We start from the raw sequence: 18,056 nt of genomic DNA on the forward strand, positions 1-18,056 counted from the left end.
GCTCCCAAATTCACCTCGGCGACTCTAACCCAGCTCCCAAATTCACCTCGGCGACTCTAACCCAGCTCCCAAATTCACCTCGGCGACTCTAACCCAGCTCCCAAATTCACCTCGGCGACTCTAACCTAGCTCCCGAATTCACCTCGGCGACTCTAACCTAGCTCCCGAATTCACCTCGGCGACTCTAACCTAGCTCCCGGATCCACCTCGGCGACTCTAACCTAGCTCCCGGATCCACCTCGGCGACACTAACCTAGCTCCCGGATCCACCTCGGCGACACTAACCTACCTCCCGGATCCACCTCTGTGACACTAACCTCCCTCCCAAATCCACCTCTGCGACACTAACCTCCCTCCCAAATCCCCCTCGGCGACATTAACATACCTCCTGCTGCAGGCCGAACCATTGTTCAGCCGACCAAAAAGTGTATGGGGGCTTCAGCTTTACAGTCAAACAGTTAACATTTATTATACCAAACTCTTCTGGACTGGCAGATAACAGGGAACAATAGGAAAGACTGAATGGTAGTAAGTAAACTTACGCATAAGTGACCTGGAGCTAAATTTTGAAGTTTAGGAGTCTGCGCGAGCAGTGAAGGCAGCCATATTGCTCATCACACTGACGACCCGAGTACAGAAAGCTTCAAATGCCAATGTATAGGAGCCAAAGGAGTCCTGACCCCACAGCACTTTGTCACTGGTAGATGTGCACCAGGTTACTCAAGGACATGTGGAGACAAACATGGCAGTCTGACCCTGTAGTTCCTTTGTGAACTTTTTGATTGCTAATTGATCTCTTAAGACTTTCTTCACAGACCCTCCTGACAATTCCCCTTCTCATGTCACAGCTTGACCACCATTACTCAGATCAAAGATAACTCAGATCAAGGAAAAAAAGATGCGGCACCCCAGTCTATGCTCATGTACACTATTGGGCCACGTCCACACATTTGTGTGTTTTTACGGGGGTGTTCTATGATTTTATGCCATTTTTATCATTATTCCTGCAATAACTATATTTGTGCATTTATTGATGGCTTTGTTCTACTTAAAGGAGATTTTTATTGGATTTTTTAAATGGAGTACCTCCTCTAATTGCCGTTGTTCCATTGATTCTGTAACAGTTTTGATGTTTCTCCTGCACCCCTCCATTCCAAAGTTATGACCTCAGAAAATAGAAGGTGCAAAGTTTCTCCTTCAACCAACTGGGCGTGTACCACAGAACTTCCTTGTGGACGCTTATCTTTTCTCCTATGATGCTGGCCAATCAAAACATGGCCATGCCCACAAAAGTTTCTTTGGTATACGCCTAATCGGCTGAAAAGAAAAATATGCATCTTTCTTTCCGAAGGCCCAGAAGAAAAAGAAAAACTGTACTAGAATCAGCGGAAAAGCAGCAACGGTAGGGGGTACTTAGTTTAAATAATAAAAAGAAAAAAAAGTGAAAGGTGCTCTTTAAAGATGAACTTTTATAGTATGGGATTAGACAGAATAAAAGGAGCAATCAAAAATTGCTGTGCGGTAGGTAAAGAAAAATTTCAGGGGTTTCGCAACGCTTCTTCAGGTGGATTCCACCTGAAAAAGACATTGTGTACAATGAGTTTTACAAGTGTCGATTCCAGAGTTGCCATCCCTCTGCAGCCTTCATAGGCTTAATATAACAAGCTGTAATAATAAGCACCATGTAGAGAGAGACTTCCATATAAAATAGGTCCTAGGAAACTGCCGTTTATGCTATCCCATAATACTTTACAGTGTGAATCGTAAACCTTAAATGACGTCTCACTAATTCCAGCACATTCCCAGATCTTGCAACAATCAAAAAATCCCTGCAGAGCAGAAGTGATCTGCGAAACGTATTCATCATGGAGGATAAAGGAATGACTGGAGCCAGCAGTAATTCTCCCCTCAGGTAACAGCAGATGTAAGCGGGTGGGGCCAACGAGATAAGGAGCGCCCAGGCTTCCTGCTAGCCCAATCACAAAGCCTCCGCACAAATCCCCCATCTCGGGTTGGAATGTAAGCAGAGTCCACTGCATGACGACAAACCATTACCTCAGCCTGAAAAAGTTCAGCTAAGCCCCAACTCAAAAAAAAAAAAAAAAAAAAAAAAAAAAAATGGAACTATTTACACCCAATAATTACTGGGATAAACCCTAACCCTACTGACCAGTGTAAAGATGGCACCAATAACTGGACAGTCATCAAAGCCAAAGAAATGAGCCGGAGTAAAAGTCGGCACACATGCAATGTATAGGAGTATGTTCACACTGTGGCCTTTTAACAGACAAAACCAAATTGGGCATATACCATGCTGTAAGTAAATAGTAATAGCGCATGTAAACAACATAGGGGACTTAGTAAACACTGTTTTTGTTCAAAAAAGTACAAACGCAATCCCACCACGACAAGGTGACCCAATCGGGATGAACACAAGGTGAGGTTTTATTACTAAAGGGATAGGACCATCCCGATCAGGGTACACCTTGTTGCGGTGGGATTTTTTTCTTTGTTTTTTTTTAATCAAAAACTGTGTTTACCAAGTACTCGGTGTTATTTACATGCATTATTACCACTTACAGTAGGGTATATGCTCATTTTGTTTCTATATTAGGTTTAACCTTTTATATCATACAAAATGGTGCCCTTCCTCAAAATCCCCTGAAAGTATGGGGAAAAAAAAGCCCCCTCGACGAGCAACACACAGCTCCCCCTCGACACATTGAGCCCACCCTTTAAAGATGGGGAAGCCACTGAACAAAATCAACCGCGCTGCGGTACCGCCATCCTTTTTGATTAGATCATAGTGGCACCCAGTTTGGGAAACACTGACTTGTGTAATTAAACAGGGAGGGCTTGGTAGCCTGCAACAGTGAGGGGTCAGTGACCCTCTAAACCACCCTACATTACCGAAAGGGCATCCCAGGTCAGACAACCACCTTCATAAAGTGATGGTGTATCGAAACCACATGGAAGAAATATCCTGTGAGTAAAATCTATAACAGAAAAATCTGCTCCAACCAATGTGGATTTACCCCAAACTTCATCTTTCCCACAATAAATATTAACTGAATCAATTCTCTTATGCGGAGAACAGAGCCTAACAACCCAACAGACCCCAAGAAGAGAGACGAACCTTCCGTAAAACGAAGGGTTAAGCGCAGGCTGAAGGCGGCATTAATCAGCGGCGTGCAGATGTGCCTTATGGCGGTATGCAGGCTTACGCAATAATTGAATTACACCTCAAACTGAATCATTGGATGAAGAAGCCTCCTCTGGCAGCAGGAATCCGTCATTCCTGCACTGCCCTGCAGGCGCAGGGTGGCGCCGGACTTATCCTATATCCATTACAGACGGTTAGTAAAGCCGCCATGGATGGAAACCGCCGTTCTCCTATACATAAGCCAGACATGTGCGAGATGGGAAAACCCCTTTAAGGTTCTAAAAATGCGTTCGCTCTGGATTTCTCATATCTTTACTATGTATTGATTTCGGGCCATGCTGGGAGTTGTAGTTTCACAACTGGAGAACCAATCGGTCAGAGACTAAGAAATTATACTGAAATTTTTTATTTAGTCCTCTTCTAAATTGGCGAAAAAAATAAAAACAGACAAACCATCCAAAAGACTGGTCCAATCAGTAATCAATCGTTTACCGCGGTCATTTCTGTAGGGACTGGGGAGAAATCTGTGCGCGGACACGCAGCTCGTACTGATGGAATTGGTCAGAGTGGGTGAACCCAAATCCTACAGTCAGTCCATGATTGGCAGAACAATCCCCCCAACACGTCCGATCTGATCGACCAGATGACAAGCAAAGCAATTTTTTCCCCTGAGTCTTACAGGAGGGATTTTTTTTTTTTTTACATTATTGTTTTTAAACACCAGATGCATTTTCCTTTGTTTGGTTTTGGCTGAGGAAAGTTTTGCAAAAAATAAAAAATAAATAAAATTTGTTTGCAAAAATCACAGCAAATTGTGCAATAAAAGCAAACAAACATGTTGGATGCCCAGCTCTGCACATATCTGACCAATTTCCGTGCAATCTTCCATTCCAGATGATGAAAATGCTCTGACGCACAGATTTCTGATCCGACTCCGCCATTCGCGCCAGCAGATACTCTCTTCATTTTCCCCATAAAATCTCGCTTATACCTCTGTCAGATATCTGATCACAAGCATTCCGATTTTCAGACGGATTTTTCCGGAAGGTCAGATATTTTGTGTGTGTGTGATCCCATCCGTCTTTACAGCGATTGGTCAGACGTCTGGCCATTTACACCGACAGATGGTCTCGTCTCCCTCCTCTGGTACGATCGTCCCCCAAAATAAAACCTATTGCAGAGTTAGGAGCTACAACCATGGACAAAAAGAAAACACCTCAGAAAAAACATGGACAGATATTTGGCCAATCGGATGCAATCAGATCAAAATCTGGCAAAGAAACAAATTGCTATCAATCAGATCTGATGGCAGCGATTGGACAGATATCAGATCGATCGGCCATTTGTAACAAGCAAGCAATTCTGATTGGACAGATGTTGGACCGATAACTGTCGCGTGTATTAACCCCTTCCCGATCTCTTCCCCACCCTTATGCTTTGTGTCGCCCCCCGGTGCCAGCAGCGGGCACCACCCTGCACCAGGTGACCATATCGGTGCCAGTCACACACAGCGGCGCCTTACCTGGATGAACTGGATAGTTAGGGCACTTTTGCCCACTCCTCCTCCTCCGACCACCACCAGCTTGTACTTCTCCACAGGGGCAGACGTGTCCTTGGCACTCATGTTGGGCACCGGGAAAAGATGGCAGCGCAAAAAAAAAAAATTAAATCTCCAACTTCTCTTCACCTCCGCAAACTTTCCATGGAGTCAGTCCCTGCAAATATGGCCGCCCTGCCTTTTTTTTTTCCCCCTTCCCGCCCGAGATCCTCCCAGTCATGCTAATGAGCTCATGAATATTAATAAGACGTGGGTCTGATTCACTAAAAAAAACTTCATCTCCTAATATGGTCAAGGGGCTACGAAGCGATTACCGAGCGGTCAGCCAGCCCGAGTCCTCCCGCGGTCCTAGCGCCGCTGGGTCTCACTGCAGATGTTTATGTTGCCCATGGTAACCCTGTCTATGAAGTCTCTCTGGTTCTGCCTCCTTATAAGGTGGACTTGCAGCTTCAGAACTCCTCTGACAAATGATTAGCTCTGCAGAGCGATGATAATAAAAAGGCCAATGTCGCCTTCTTCACTCCCCCTCAAAAAATGTATAAAAATGTGTAAAAAAAATGCTTGAAAAATGGACCATAAAAGCATAGTATGATTGTGTGAGGAGACCTTGAGGGTACGCGCACACAATGTCTTTTCAGGCTAATTCTGACTGGAATCTAGGGGAAAAAGCGCCTCAAAAAATGAACATAGTGTAAAAAAATGACACACGTTCAGTATAATGTTGCTTCTTTTAACAGTGTCAGGGCTCAGAAACCGTGAAGCAGTAAAAAGGAGTAACAGGTATGTATGTGGGTCGCCCTCGCTCGCCCAGGGCAGTGGGGTACTCGGTAGCGGGCCGGTGTCAGGGGGAACGTGTCACAGCAGCGGTGACCCGGTCCGTGGCCCTGGGCTCCCGATATCAATGGCGGTGATGTTAATGGTGTTAAAGTTTATATGAATAGTTCGTGAAGCCACCCGTGGTGTTTGGCAAGTAAGGTGGTAAGCCAACGCTGCATACAGATCCACTGGGACTGGTAGTGTGGTGCAGCAGGGATGGCATAGCTCCCCACAGGTGGAGCTGTAGTCCCAGGGCAGTGTAGGTGCAATGGATGAGGAGAGGCGCAGAATGGCACAGATGTTGTTACCCAGGTGTAGCGGTGCGGGAATAACTGGAGGATACCAGGGTGTGCGGTTCCAAAGCTTTACTCACTGTTTGCAGTTCACACACCTGTCCACCTCCGTACCGTGTTCTCCAGGTCAGGGCTCCAGCCAATCTCCAGGCAGGATAGGATTCTCCCCTCCACACTCCGCCAACATGTACCTTACTGTACGACTCCTCCAATGCGCCTTTATGTGCGAAGCACTCCAGTACTTAGTTACCCTGGAATGCCTCTCTCTAGGTGTTCCTAGTCTTTACTTGTATGACAGACAGCTGTAGCCTGCTTCGGGGACTCCACTCTGCGTCCCGGCTCTCTATTCAGTTGCTGTTGTGTCCCAAGTCTATGATGGGAGCAAGGCGTTAGCGGCTCACTACTACTCCAGTGTCTGTTGCCGGACATAAAGATCCAATCAACCTCGGGGACCGGACCCCGGCCTTTTCGCTCTGAACTGGAAGGGTTCTCTATCTTTCTTCAACCAGCTTCCCACCGTCCTTCTATTCTCCTTCTGTCCGATCTGTTCTCTCTCTCTTATGGAAGGTTAGGTTATCAATCTTATCAGTCTCTTTCCCTGTCTTTCTCGTGCCAGCAGCCCAGATCACTGGGACCTGCTGCAGCACGTCCCTCAGACACCCATCTTCTCTCTCCTCTAACCAACTAACCACTAAGGCTACTTTCACACATCAGTTTTTGTGCATCAGGCGCGATGCGGCGCCGTGCCGCATTGCCGGATCCGGCATAACATGTGAAAAAACTGATGCACCGGTTCCGGTTTTTTACCGGATCCGGTCAACGGATTATGCCGGATCCGGCAAAAAAACGGAACCGGTGCATCAGTTTTTATCAGTTTTTCCATCCGTTTTGTCCGTTTTTTTGCCGGATCCGGTTTTTAAAAAAACGCCCAAAAGCCACCATTGGCTACTGGCATTTACAGAAAATCCTATATATACCTTGGTATACACCCTGTTGAGAGGTTGTTGTTTTGGAGCAAGATGGAAGCCATTATTGGGAACATCGCTCAGGCTTACATTGATTTCACTTTTGAGGCCAATTCTTTGGCAGCAATTGTCATGGCGAAGGAGCGACAAAGGCAGCGTATCATGCGTCTGCGCCGACGTCGTTTCTGGATTCACCCTATAACTGCACAGAGGCTGACACTGGGAGTGTTTGCAACGTTATATCTGTCGTTGCGAGGAAATCCAGAGAAGTTTTTTCAGTATACGAGGATGAAAGTGGAAACTTTTGATTTTTTGCTGGACAGGGTTGGAGAACTGATCCGGAGACGTGACACCTACTGCCGCTTCTCCATCTCACCACCGGAGCGTTTGATGGTCACTCTCCGGTAAGCAATTGTTATTCTTTGTCCTTCAAAGCAGACTTCAGTATACTGGAAATGTGTCTCCTCCTGTTGTTGCAGTTATTTTGCATTAATTATTTTTTTAACTTTTCCCACAGATTCCTTGCAACAGGCGAATCGCTTTCGTCGCTACAGTACCAGTATAGGATTGGGATTTCAACATTATCAGGTATCATCAAGTATACATGCCGCGCATTGTGGGACAGTCTACATGAAGAGTTTATCCCACAGCCCACAACAGAGAGGTGGCTCGAAATATCTGACCAATTTTACAGCATCTGTCAGTTTCCGAATTGCCTGGGTGCAGTTGATGGCAAGCACATCAGGATCACTAAACCAGCAGGATCGGGATCTGAGTTTTTTAATTATAAAAAATATTTCTCAATAGTCCTGATGGCGATTGCAGACGCCAAGTACAAATTCATTGCGGTGGATATTGGGGCCTATGGACGCTCCAATGACTCACAAGTTTTTAAAATTTCAGCAATGGGACGTAATTTGTACGGAAACACATTCCAATTCCCACCTCCAAGACCGCTTCCTCAAACTTCTGGGCCACCACTGCCATTTGTCTGCGTAGGTGATGAAGCGTTTCAGCTGTCAGAACACCTGCTGAAGCCGTACGCAAGCAGAGACTTGACACCAACAAAAAGAGTGTTCAACTATCGCCTGACACGAGCACGGCGGATGGTGGAGTGTTCGTTTGGAATTCTTACCGCTAAATGGAGAGTACTGTTGACCGCAATTAACTTGAAAACAGAAAATGTGGATGAGGTGGTAAAAGCATGTGTTGTGCTACACAATTTGGTTATTAGTAAGGAACAGATTGCCATCGAAGACAATGATGTTGAAACCACATTGCATGATTATCGCAGTGTTAATGTGCGAAGTACTCTAGCAGTGTCCAGAATGAGGGACACATTTGCCGAGTACTTTATGTCACCTGAAGGTAGAGTTGAATGGCAGGATGACATGGTTTGAGATGTTAAAACCAATTTTTAACCTTGTTGTACCAAACCATTTCTGTGGTTTAAGTTACTGTACCCTTCAATTTTGGTAAAGTATTAGTACCTTTGTATCAGTATTCTATATTGTTTTACTACCTATTTTTTGTACCAAAATATTCCCATTTTTTAAATTCCTGACAAAGCTCTTTTAAAATTGAACAAAAATTATCATTTAGTTAAAAACTTTCTACTAAATCATGTAGTGTGGTGTGTAGAAAATAATATAGGGGCTATAAAGCGGTATCCAAGGACCTTCCACAGTACTGCCCACCAGCAGGCCTCCCCCCACCGCCACACACGTACGTAATTACTCATACATGTTCTTGTACACACACTCCCATACATTCACATACTCACACACACCTACTCTCGCACAATCACTCACACACACACACTCATTGAGTTTTATACATCGACATGTTATATTAACAGTAAAACAAACAAAAACATTTGACAGACTGAAAAAAATTTTTTATTTTTATCAGCTTTAGCTGGAATTTTTTCTTTTATATTTTTGTAATAAAACTTTTTTATTGGTAACAACAAAACACATTAAAGATTGGTGTAATGTGTAGCGGAAATAGTATTGGAGGGGCTCTCAGTTTGGACCACTTCAACAGGGGTGTTGTGGGAGGATGTAGTTTGTGAGGGGTCAGATAGCAAAGGACAAGGTATAGGAATGGAGAAAGAAGGTGAAGGGGTGGATAAAGCTGATGAAGGGGTGGAGAAAACAATAGACGGGGGGGAAACTAAACTGTGGGTGAAGGACGCTTGAATTTGGGATGTGGAAGGAGACTGGATGTATTGGGAAGGGAGTGTAGGCACGGATGCAGTTGGGAACTGGTACGGGGAAGCAGACTGGAAAGGGGCAGGAGGTTGGTACTGGGTAAAATGGTATGGTACAGGAGGGGTAGGAAGGACCGGGCCTGGAGCAACTACTGGGCCTGTTGGAGGGGCTGCTGATGTCACCTGTGCTAAGGCCACCTGGCAGGCTTGCATTACATGTAGCTGCTGTTCAGGAGTTAGGTTGTCCAGCCGCTCAATCACAGCTTTGAAAAAAGAATGATGCGGCGCTTTATTTGCATCTAGATGCATCCTTTCAACACGCGTGCCTAAATCAAGCACCTCTCTAGTAACAAGATTGAACCCAGCAGACATTTGCTGGGTCATGACTTTCATAGTGTTTTGAAAGGATGCATGTAGATTCATAAACTCTGCAGCCAACTGCTTTTCCTGACCCCGCTGACGCAGCCGCCCAGAACTCAAAGGTGTTCTATAGAGGGCAGCTGTGTCAGAGGGGTGAGGTAAAGGAAAGCCTACCTCGTCAACAGCAGCTTCATGTAATGAAGCCTGCACAGATGCTCCAGCAGAGGTGGATGGGGCTGAGGGATCACACACAAGGGAAGGCAGGGAGGGTGCAGAGGGGTTGGGTATGTTGTGGTCCATGGTGGCGGCCTCCTGGGGGATCGCTCCAGAAGGGTTCAATGCAGGCTCCCGCGTGCTGCTGAAGGTGCTGTTGAAAAAAGTAGAAAAAAATAGACATTAATATCATGATTTTCATTAGCCCTGGCTGCCAAAAAAAAGATTACACATTTGACCATTTTTTATTTAGTCACTTCTGGTAGGAATGTTTACCTTCTTGTCACCATAGTTGATTTCAGGAATGACAGGGCCTCAGAATACTTATAGCGGCTCCTGCGTCCTCTTGATCCGCTGGGAGCCTGCATCTCTTTATTGAACTCCTTCTTGAAGCGATCCCGCATTGACCGCCACCGCAACTGAACTCTTTCCCCTGAAAATTGAAAACACAAAATGATTAGGATCAAGCACAATACATCCGGAAACATTACTGAAATGTGAATACTTACGCTGTTCTTTCTGTGCCCGAGAATGGAGTTCCTCCCAGTTAGATAGCACAGCCTGGCACACTTCCTCCCAGAGTCGTCTAGTAACACAAGCATCTGCATGGAAGCGGTCCGCCATATTCCAGAGCGGCTCACGATCTCTCACCATATCAATCAAGAGGTCCACATCAATAGCCACATCCTCACTGTCGGAATCGTGAGCACGCTGTGAAGCCTGTTTAAAGACAAAAAAGGTAAACATAACAATCACAGCATTATGTACAAACCTTATAAAAGTCCTAAAAAAAAAAAACCTTACTCTATGGCGACCGCCCTGGCGTGGTTGCCGACGACTCTGGGAGGCACTTTGAGGAACTCTCGGACGAGCCACAGATTCAGAAGCCTATAATGAAAAAAAAAAAGAAGAAAAGGAAAATTAAATGCTGTTATGTTGATCTTGTTTTTAGGTCCAGTGATGTGTAAGAACATGTTTTAGTGCAATTAATGCAAAGATACTTACATGCGGGGAGCCCACTCCAGGCATTTCTCCGCTACGCCCGTCTCCTTCTGAGAGACCCTCTGGTTCAGCTTCCTATTAAACAAGAATGCATATATAGGGTTATGTGTACCAAGAATGTTCTGGCAATAATAAAAAAAAAAAAATACCTCATTTCGCTGGCGATGTGAGGGAGGGCTCCCAGAAGAAGACATGTCTGGCTGAAATTCTGTAATGAAAACAATTGTTACCTACAACACTAACCATATTCAAAGCTTTCAGGCCTGTATACTTACAATATGGGTTGCAAATTAGGATTTTGCAGTAGTGTCCTGGGCAAGTTCCTGCATGAAAAAAAGCACGATGTAGTTTAGATTTGTGCTGTGTGCAACATTTATTTTTACAATCAAACAAAACAAAAATAGTAAAAAAATAAGATTTTTTGAATTCCACTCTCACCATGCTATAAAATGCAGCTTGGACAACAAACCATCGCAAAATTACTATGTATATACTCGTGTATAAGCCGCACCGGCCCAAAAATTGGGAACACATAAGCCCAGTGTGTAACCCATACACTATGGCCCCATATGCTGTTCCATAGAATATGCCCCCATATGCCAAAAAAAAACAAAAAACCTATTGTGGGTCCATCACCCCTGTCTGCCACTTCTTGTGTCAGTGACTGTTCATCCAGCAGAGGGGGACACGCACTTCTCACATCAACGCACCCACTGAGGATGCAGCAGAGACCGCAGGGAGCAGCAATGGACCCAGGAAAGGTGGATATCACTATGCTTGCAACGCACAGATTCAGGAATGGTAACGTTACCACTGAAGACAGGAAGGGAGACAGTGGAGAAGCAAGCAAGGCTACAGATATGACAGCAGGATGATCTGTGACACCCCTGCTCCCCCTCTGACCCACAGGGAGATGACCCGTGTATAAGCCAAGAGGGGGACTTTTAGCACCAAAAATGGGCCTAACATCTTGGCATATACACGAGTATATACAGTACCTCCCCCTACAGTATTTACACATAAATTCACACACCCACCCACGCAAACTTCTTCACACTGTCCTTCGTATTAGATCCCCACAATGATATAAAAATAAGAAAAAAAATAATTAGAATCCCCCCACACTGATGACCACACCTGAAACTTTTTAAAAACAATAGTACAATGTATGAACAACATACATGTGTGTGTGTGTATATATACATATACATGCTGGGCAGGCAGCAGCAGGTACAGCATGGGACAACAGCGTGGTGGCTAGCAGTGACAGCAGTGATGGGGGTTCTGTGGCAGAGGGTTCAAGTGGCGGTTGTGGGGGTCATGGTGGTGACAAGTTTATCTGGGAAGGCGGCAAGACAGTCGCTGGCTGTGACGGGGATGGGTGCGCAGGTATCGGCAGTCACACAGACAAAACGAAAACCTATGCTTGCAAGAAAATTTTTATACTCACACTCAAACTCCTGCTCGCTGGAGGTCCAATAGTGGATGGCTGTCAAAAATCCAGTTGGTTGCTGGATGTCTGTCTGGCTGGTGTATATGTGGCAGAATCCAGTGGCTGTGTGTGTCTCCAGTAGCTCTTTCTCCTCTGTATTTAAGGGTGATTAATGCCCTCTCTCTACCTTTCCTATAGGGTGGGTGGAGATTGGCAGGTGTTTTTCCCCAAATTTGATACTTTTTGGAGCATGCTCAGTGCAAAAACCGGATCCGGCGCCGGAATCAGGCAAAAACCGGATGCCGCCGGATCCGGCGAACATAGACTACCATTATAAAAAAAACCGTATGTCGCCGGATCCGGCGTCTCCCGGTTTTTTACCGCAGACAAAAAACGTTACATGTAACGTTTTTTCCAGACGCCGGACCGGCTGTTTTTGCCGGATCCAGCAAAAACCGGATACGCCGCATAGGCATCCGGCGCAATGCGGCAATAATGAAACTCTATGGGGAAAAAACCGGATCCGGTGGCAACAGGCGCCGGATCCGGTTTTCACACTTTTCGCCGCATCGCGCCTGATGCACAAAAACTGATGTGTGAAAGTAGCCTAACTCTCACTCTTCCCTCTCTTTTGTATCATCTTACTCCACCCTCCTCCCAGCACATCTCGTGTTACGAAGCAGGGTTCCACGAGGGGTGCTCTGCTAACCCCCAGCCTGAAGCTGTTAGGTGGCCCCACTGAACTATCCTGTGTGTGGAATGCAGGTGTGGAGTGTGGTCAGGAGTTCCCACCTTACCTGGACGGTGGGGCACTACACCTTAGGAGAAGGTGCAGTACCTCTGTGGCGACTGAAGCCTCAGGGGCGCCACATATATAACCCCCAGGTATTAATGGTGCTATATAAATAGATAATAATAAATAATAATAACAGGTCGCAAGAAATGTCGACGAAACCGACAGCAAAGCCGCTTCAGGAAAAAGACTGATAGGAAGGGAATCGATGTGTGCACACACCCCTGAGGGTGTGTTCACACTAGAGGGAGTTTTTGGAGCTGAAACTGAGCAGAATCTCCAAGTTTTGAGAAGTCCAAGGTTTTTTGAGGAGGATTTGGAGAGTTTCTGCTTGATAAAGTCCCTTGTAGTCTCCGTGAACATGTGGACTCTGCTGAACCGCTTCACAAAAACCCCGGAGGTCAATTTCCTGAGGTGACTTTGCCTCCGTTCTTGCGGCTGCCCACATGCTGATGGCTTTGTCGCCCGAAGAATGAACATGTCACTTCTTTCCGGACATAGAAGCAATGAGAAAAAGTGACGCGTGCACAGCGATGGCGTTTTCACATTTCTGTGCATTTTTTGTGCCGCTTTTTCAGGTGTTCGTAAGGCTCCGTTCGCACAATGAGCTTTTGATGTTGCAGATTTTCTGCATCCATTCAGTAAAATAGGTTACGTGTATATTCCAGTGCTATGTAGGCTGCAGCAGCGAGCAGGGCAAGACCCCTGCAATGCTCTATCCCCAGGGAAGGTGTAGCCATGACTCTACACATTCCTTGTGTGTGTGCTATGTTCAGGAAGTGAGTCATGGGTGACCACCACGCCTCTGTGGACCCAGCCACATGTTGAAAGTTCAAGAACTTTGTTCCTAGAAGTTTTCTGAGCTAACTCCTATTCTTCCAATAAAACGCCCATATGTGAACTGTGTCACTGGATTGCACACATTCAGTCTCCCTGGAGTCCATCATCAGCAGGAGATGCACGCTGCCATCTGTGCACATATAGCAGCTTGTGAATGTGACCTATGGGCCAGATCTGATATCCGATTGATTCGCTCCATGCCGCGGACTCGGTTGCTGGCATAGTAAAGCAAATGACCAACGAATGGTGGGCGAGAGGTATACCCAGTGAGGACCCTCTCTTCTACATCTATGCACCCCAACTGGTTCATGGGATGACAGCTCCTTTCATGATAAAAGGGCATTCTCAAAATATTAAATTATCCCCAAGGTACTTTACTGATTGTTTGGGGTCCAACCGAGATCGGAGTTCTGAAACCCGAGAGCGGAGGATCACATGCTCGACCTTCACTCCATTCATTGTCTATGGGACTGCTGGAGAAAGCTGATTATAGCGCTCGCCTGTGTCTATCAGTACGATAGACAATGAATGTTGCGGAGGTCGGCCATGTGAATCCGCTCCATTCAAGTTGGCGCTTGGCACAGCCATGATCTCCTGATCGCTGATGGTTCCAGTGGTCATCCTGCGCCAATAATCACTAAGTTATCCTATATGCACAGGGGATAATTTAATTTTGAGAATAACCCTTTAATTGTAACCTTACCAAACCTAAATACGAGCTGGCACCGCAGTTCACCAATCACTGTCCTGAGAGTCACCTGGATGGCTCTAATATAAACTATGTGCCATGTTCTCGGGAGATCAGGAGGTATCTGAGATGACAACTGGACACCCACCCATGTGTCGTGGCATTCCTACATCAGAGCTCATCTCTCAGAAGTGTCTGGCTGCAACCTCTGCCATGCTGACTTTCATCTTGGCATCGTTCCTGATTTCATTCTCGTCTTGTCCGGTTCCTGTGGTTTCACTCCTGGTATTGACTCCTAGTCTATTTCATGAAAATTGCTTATCTCCCTCAGGACAGTGATTGGTGAACTGCGGTGCCAGCTCGTATTTAGGTTTGGTAAGGTTACAATTAAAGGGTTATTCTCAAAATTAAATTATCCCCTGTGCATATAGGATAACTTAGTGATTATTGGCGCAGGATGACCACTGGAACCATCAGCGATCAGGAGATCATGGCTGTGCCAAGCGCCAACTTGAATGGAGTGGATTCACATGGCCGACCTCCACAACATTCATTGTCTTTCGTACTGATAGACACAGGTTGTGGGCCATGATACAAAATCTCCCACAGGGCCCACAATTTTCGGGGATCTTTGTATTTTTCTGGTCAAATAGACCTTGCAGACCCAACTAACCCCTAAGCGCTAATGCACTACTGTAACTGTGAACGTGCTGTAGTTTCGCCCCTTGGTTCTGCAGCTCAATGCATCCTGACGTCAATACCTTGATATCTGTCAATTCCAACAAATGCTCAGTTCAGTAACAGTATGCACAGCTACAGTGCACTCTTTCGTTGGTTCTGATGAAAAGTGACAAGCCAGCAAGAAAGTGCACTGTCACTTGCTTGGGTGACGCTGGTCTCTGCTTTTTCTGCAAGCGGGGGTTTCTCTTTACAGCTTGCACTGACAGTGCACTCTCTTGCAGGCTTGTCATTTCTCATCAGAGCCAGCAAGAGAGCGCACTGTCACTGTGCATATTGCACAGTAAGAAGATTCTGCTGAGTATTTGTCATAATTGACAACCATTGCCTGATCAGCAGAGGAGAGACTAATCCCAGCAACTGAAACAGACTTCACTGATGTTTTAGGAAATTGCAGAGGCCGTGCCCCCCTGATGACTCATTTGAGTTTCCCAGCCCCCACTGGGATTCTCAAACAAATACAATTCTGGGATGTGTTATGAGAAGCATACAGTCTAGATCACGTGAAGTAATTATCCCCTCTACTCCTCATTGGTCAGGCCTCATCTGGAATACTGTGCCTGTTTTGGGCACCACATTTTAAAAAAGACATCAACAAACAGGAGTAAGTTCAGAGAAGAGCGACCAGAATGGTGACCGGTCTGCAAACCCTGTCTTATGAGGAAAGGTTGCATGATTTGAGAAAGTTTAGCTTGCAGAAGAGAAGATTGAGAGGAGACTTAATAGCTGTCTACAAATATCTCAAGGGCTGTCACACTGTAGAAGGATCATCTTTAGGCTATGTGCACAAGTATGCAGATAATTTCTGCATAAAAACAGGACTCCTTCCCATAAAACGCGCGTTTTGTATGCGTTTTTTTCTCCGCGCAACCCCAGACACATAGAAAATAGCTAGAAATGCGGAATTTACCGCAAAATTAATGAGCATGCTGCGGTGTTTACAGCGAAGCGGGTTTTTTCGCGGAAAAAAACGCATCAATATGCACAAAAAGTGCAAAATGCATTAAAATGAATGGGAAGCTTCTTTTAACCGTTTTTTGAGCAGATTTTTTGGTAAATCCGCGAAAAAAAACCTCAAGGTGTGAACACAGCCTTATTCTCATTTGCACAAGGAAAGACTAGAAGCAATGGGATGAAACTGAATGGGAGGAGACACAGATTAGATATTAGAAAAAACTTTTTGACAGAGTGATCAATGAGTGGAACAGGCTGCCACGAGAGGTGGTGAGTTCTCCTTCAATAGAAGTCTTCAAACAGAGGCTGGTCAGATATCTGTCTGGGATGATTTAGCGAATCCTGCTTTGAGCAGGGGGTTGGACCAGATGGCCCAGGAGGTCCCTTCCAACTCTACCATTCTATGATTCTATGAACAAGGTGTCATCAAACAGGAAGTAGTGAAAAAAAAGAGGCAGTTAGATGGAGAACAGTAGGGACTTTTAATCAAAGTATATTAGAAAAGAGATTCGATTATGAGACATTAATTAAATAGCCATTTAGGAGTGAAATAAATGTTAGTTTCAGACCATCCTTTTAAGACTCTGCACCTCAGTCTAGAAATTGCCAAACCAACTGCGGCTAAAAAGGACCACATCTTCTAGAGAATGTAGCCGTGAACCTAATACATTTCTATGACAATATAGGGTAATTTGGCACTGTGAGAAGCGCAGACACCATCGTGGCATCCATGGTATGTGCAGTCAGCATTACACTCCACTCTCCGCATGCACATCTCCTCTAAATTCCAGATAAGGTTCAATGAACCTTGCAAAGGAAATTCCAAGAGTTCATAAAAGTATTCGGAGGAAGCAGCGAGGAGTGCACATAGATTCGGCCCATAGACTTACAATTCTGCAATGTCCTCTTCCCATTGTTCTAGCTAAAGGGAGTCAACATTCTTTTATGACAACAAATTTTGGTAAAATTGGGGGACCTCACTATATGGACTAACTTTTTTCACCCCCTGAAGTCTGGTAAAGTCAATGGTGCCTTTAAAACTAAAACTCATCCTGAAAAAAAAGAAGCAAGTCCTCGTTATACTGTAGCTGTGTAGATAGAAATTAAAAAAAAAATAGTAATGGATCCTGGACGAAAGGGAAAGATATAAAATTACAAAAAGGTAAATTGGCTGTTAGAAGATACGGACAAGTTTGGGGCAGTTTGCTCTGTCTGCCGCTGGATGCAGAATGAGTTACCTGAGAATCTGTCAGTGAGCTGATTCTAGCAGAGCATGTAATTCTTTCATCATATCTTTTCTTTTTCTAAGTTCTTCTCAGCTAATTAATGACCACAGAAAACGTGAACTTTTTTTCTGTACTTTTTTTTTATGCTGTAAAAAAAGGATGTATCAGAATTTGCTCAATGGAGCTGACAATTTATGCAGCTTCTGGATGATATTTTGCAAACTCAGAGTCAAATGTTGTGCCCACACCGATGTGTGTATAGAAAAATGGGTGCAATGCTAATGTGTCTTTTATTTATTATTATTTTAATTTCCCAAATTTTTCATTTGTTACAGTATTAAATCGCAAAACTTTATGGAGTTCTCAGCCAGCGGCGACACACTCAGCACTTTCCTTCCAGGCAGATTGCTGAGTTTATCAGGAAATAGACAAATAAAAAGTGATAGTGATTCATGGGAACAGTCTATGGTGACAAAGTATAACATGAGTCATGTCCTCATCCGGAAATATGTAGGACAGGTAACAACAGCTCCCAGAACAAACACTGCGTAGGTGCCATCTGTTGAGTTAACCAGGCAGTATATAAGTTGGCACAATGGATCAATTGATGTCAGTTCCTCACAGTATTAGGTCATCTGTCAGGACCTGTGTCATCTACACCTGCTAGATTGTATCCATCGGAACAAAAGGCAAATGTTAGCCATTTACTTGCTGCAAGTAATATGATACAATGAATGTCTATGAAATTTACTTATGAAGTATGGCGCCATCTGGTGTTTAAAGGGTATAGGAATGTGCATGTC

The 18,056-nt window shown here is 45.0% G+C and overlaps 2 protein-coding genes across 5 annotated transcripts in view; both read right to left on the reverse strand.

Annotated features, from left to right (window-relative positions):
• LOC141085461 (ras-related protein R-Ras2-like) overlaps positions 1-4,926 on the reverse strand; it is a 28,581-nt gene extending 23,655 nt beyond the window's left edge. Inside the window, exon 1 of one of the 2 annotated variants that reach the window (XM_073570840.1) lies at positions 4,686-4,926. In XM_073570840.1, the coding sequence (XP_073426941.1) occupies positions 4,686-4,787 (102 nt within the window). In that variant the 5' untranslated portion in view covers positions 4,788-4,926. Of the gene's footprint in view, positions 1-4,154; positions 4,309-4,685 lie in introns of those variants that run through there. The other variant, XM_073570841.1, reaches the window with a different exon arrangement.
• Positions 4,927-8,773: 3,847 nt separating this feature from the next.
• On the reverse strand, positions 8,774-12,368 carry LOC141085462 (uncharacterized). 3 transcript variants are annotated; one of them, XM_073570843.1, is made up of 7 exons: positions 12,033-12,368; positions 10,858-10,905; positions 10,732-10,790; positions 10,586-10,657; positions 10,090-10,468; positions 9,857-10,013; positions 8,774-9,734 (listed from the first exon to the last, which is right to left on the reverse strand). In XM_073570843.1, the coding sequence occupies exons 3-7, from the start codon at positions 10,774-10,776 to the stop codon at positions 8,774-8,776; spliced, it is 1,614 nt and encodes a 537-aa protein (XP_073426944.1). In that variant the 5' UTR covers positions 10,777-10,790; positions 10,858-10,905; positions 12,033-12,368. The 3 variants fall into 3 exon arrangements, with proteins under 3 accessions (XP_073426944.1, XP_073426943.1, XP_073426945.1); XM_073570842.1 differs by lacking the exon at positions 12,033-12,368 and having other exon boundaries at positions 10,732-10,917; XM_073570844.1 differs by lacking the exon at positions 12,033-12,368 and having other exon boundaries at positions 9,107-10,013; positions 10,732-10,917.
• Between the last annotated feature and the right edge of the window lie 5,688 nt (positions 12,369-18,056).

The sequence above is a fragment of the Dendrobates tinctorius genome, unplaced genomic scaffold (genome assembly GCF_039654945.1).
Source record: "Dendrobates tinctorius isolate UK_male_01 unplaced genomic scaffold, ASM3965494v1 ptg000028l, whole genome shotgun sequence".
NCBI lineage: Eukaryota > Metazoa > Chordata > Amphibia > Anura > Dendrobatidae > Dendrobates > Dendrobates tinctorius.

Excerpts from the sequence above, each read along its gene's own strand:
- LOC141085462 (XM_073570843.1), bottom strand. The coding sequence starts at position 10,776 with ATGTCTTCTTCTGGGAGCCCTCCCTCACATCGCCAGCGAAATGAG. Across the intron at positions 10,469-10,585 it reads CTGGAGTGGGCTCCCCGCAT|GCTTCTGAATCTGTGGCTCG; the intron begins GTAAGTATCTTT and ends TTTTCATTATAG. Across the intron at positions 9,735-9,856 it reads TCAACTATGGTGACAAGAAG|CACCTTCAGCAGCACGCGGG; the intron begins GTAAACATTCCT and ends TTTTTTCAACAG.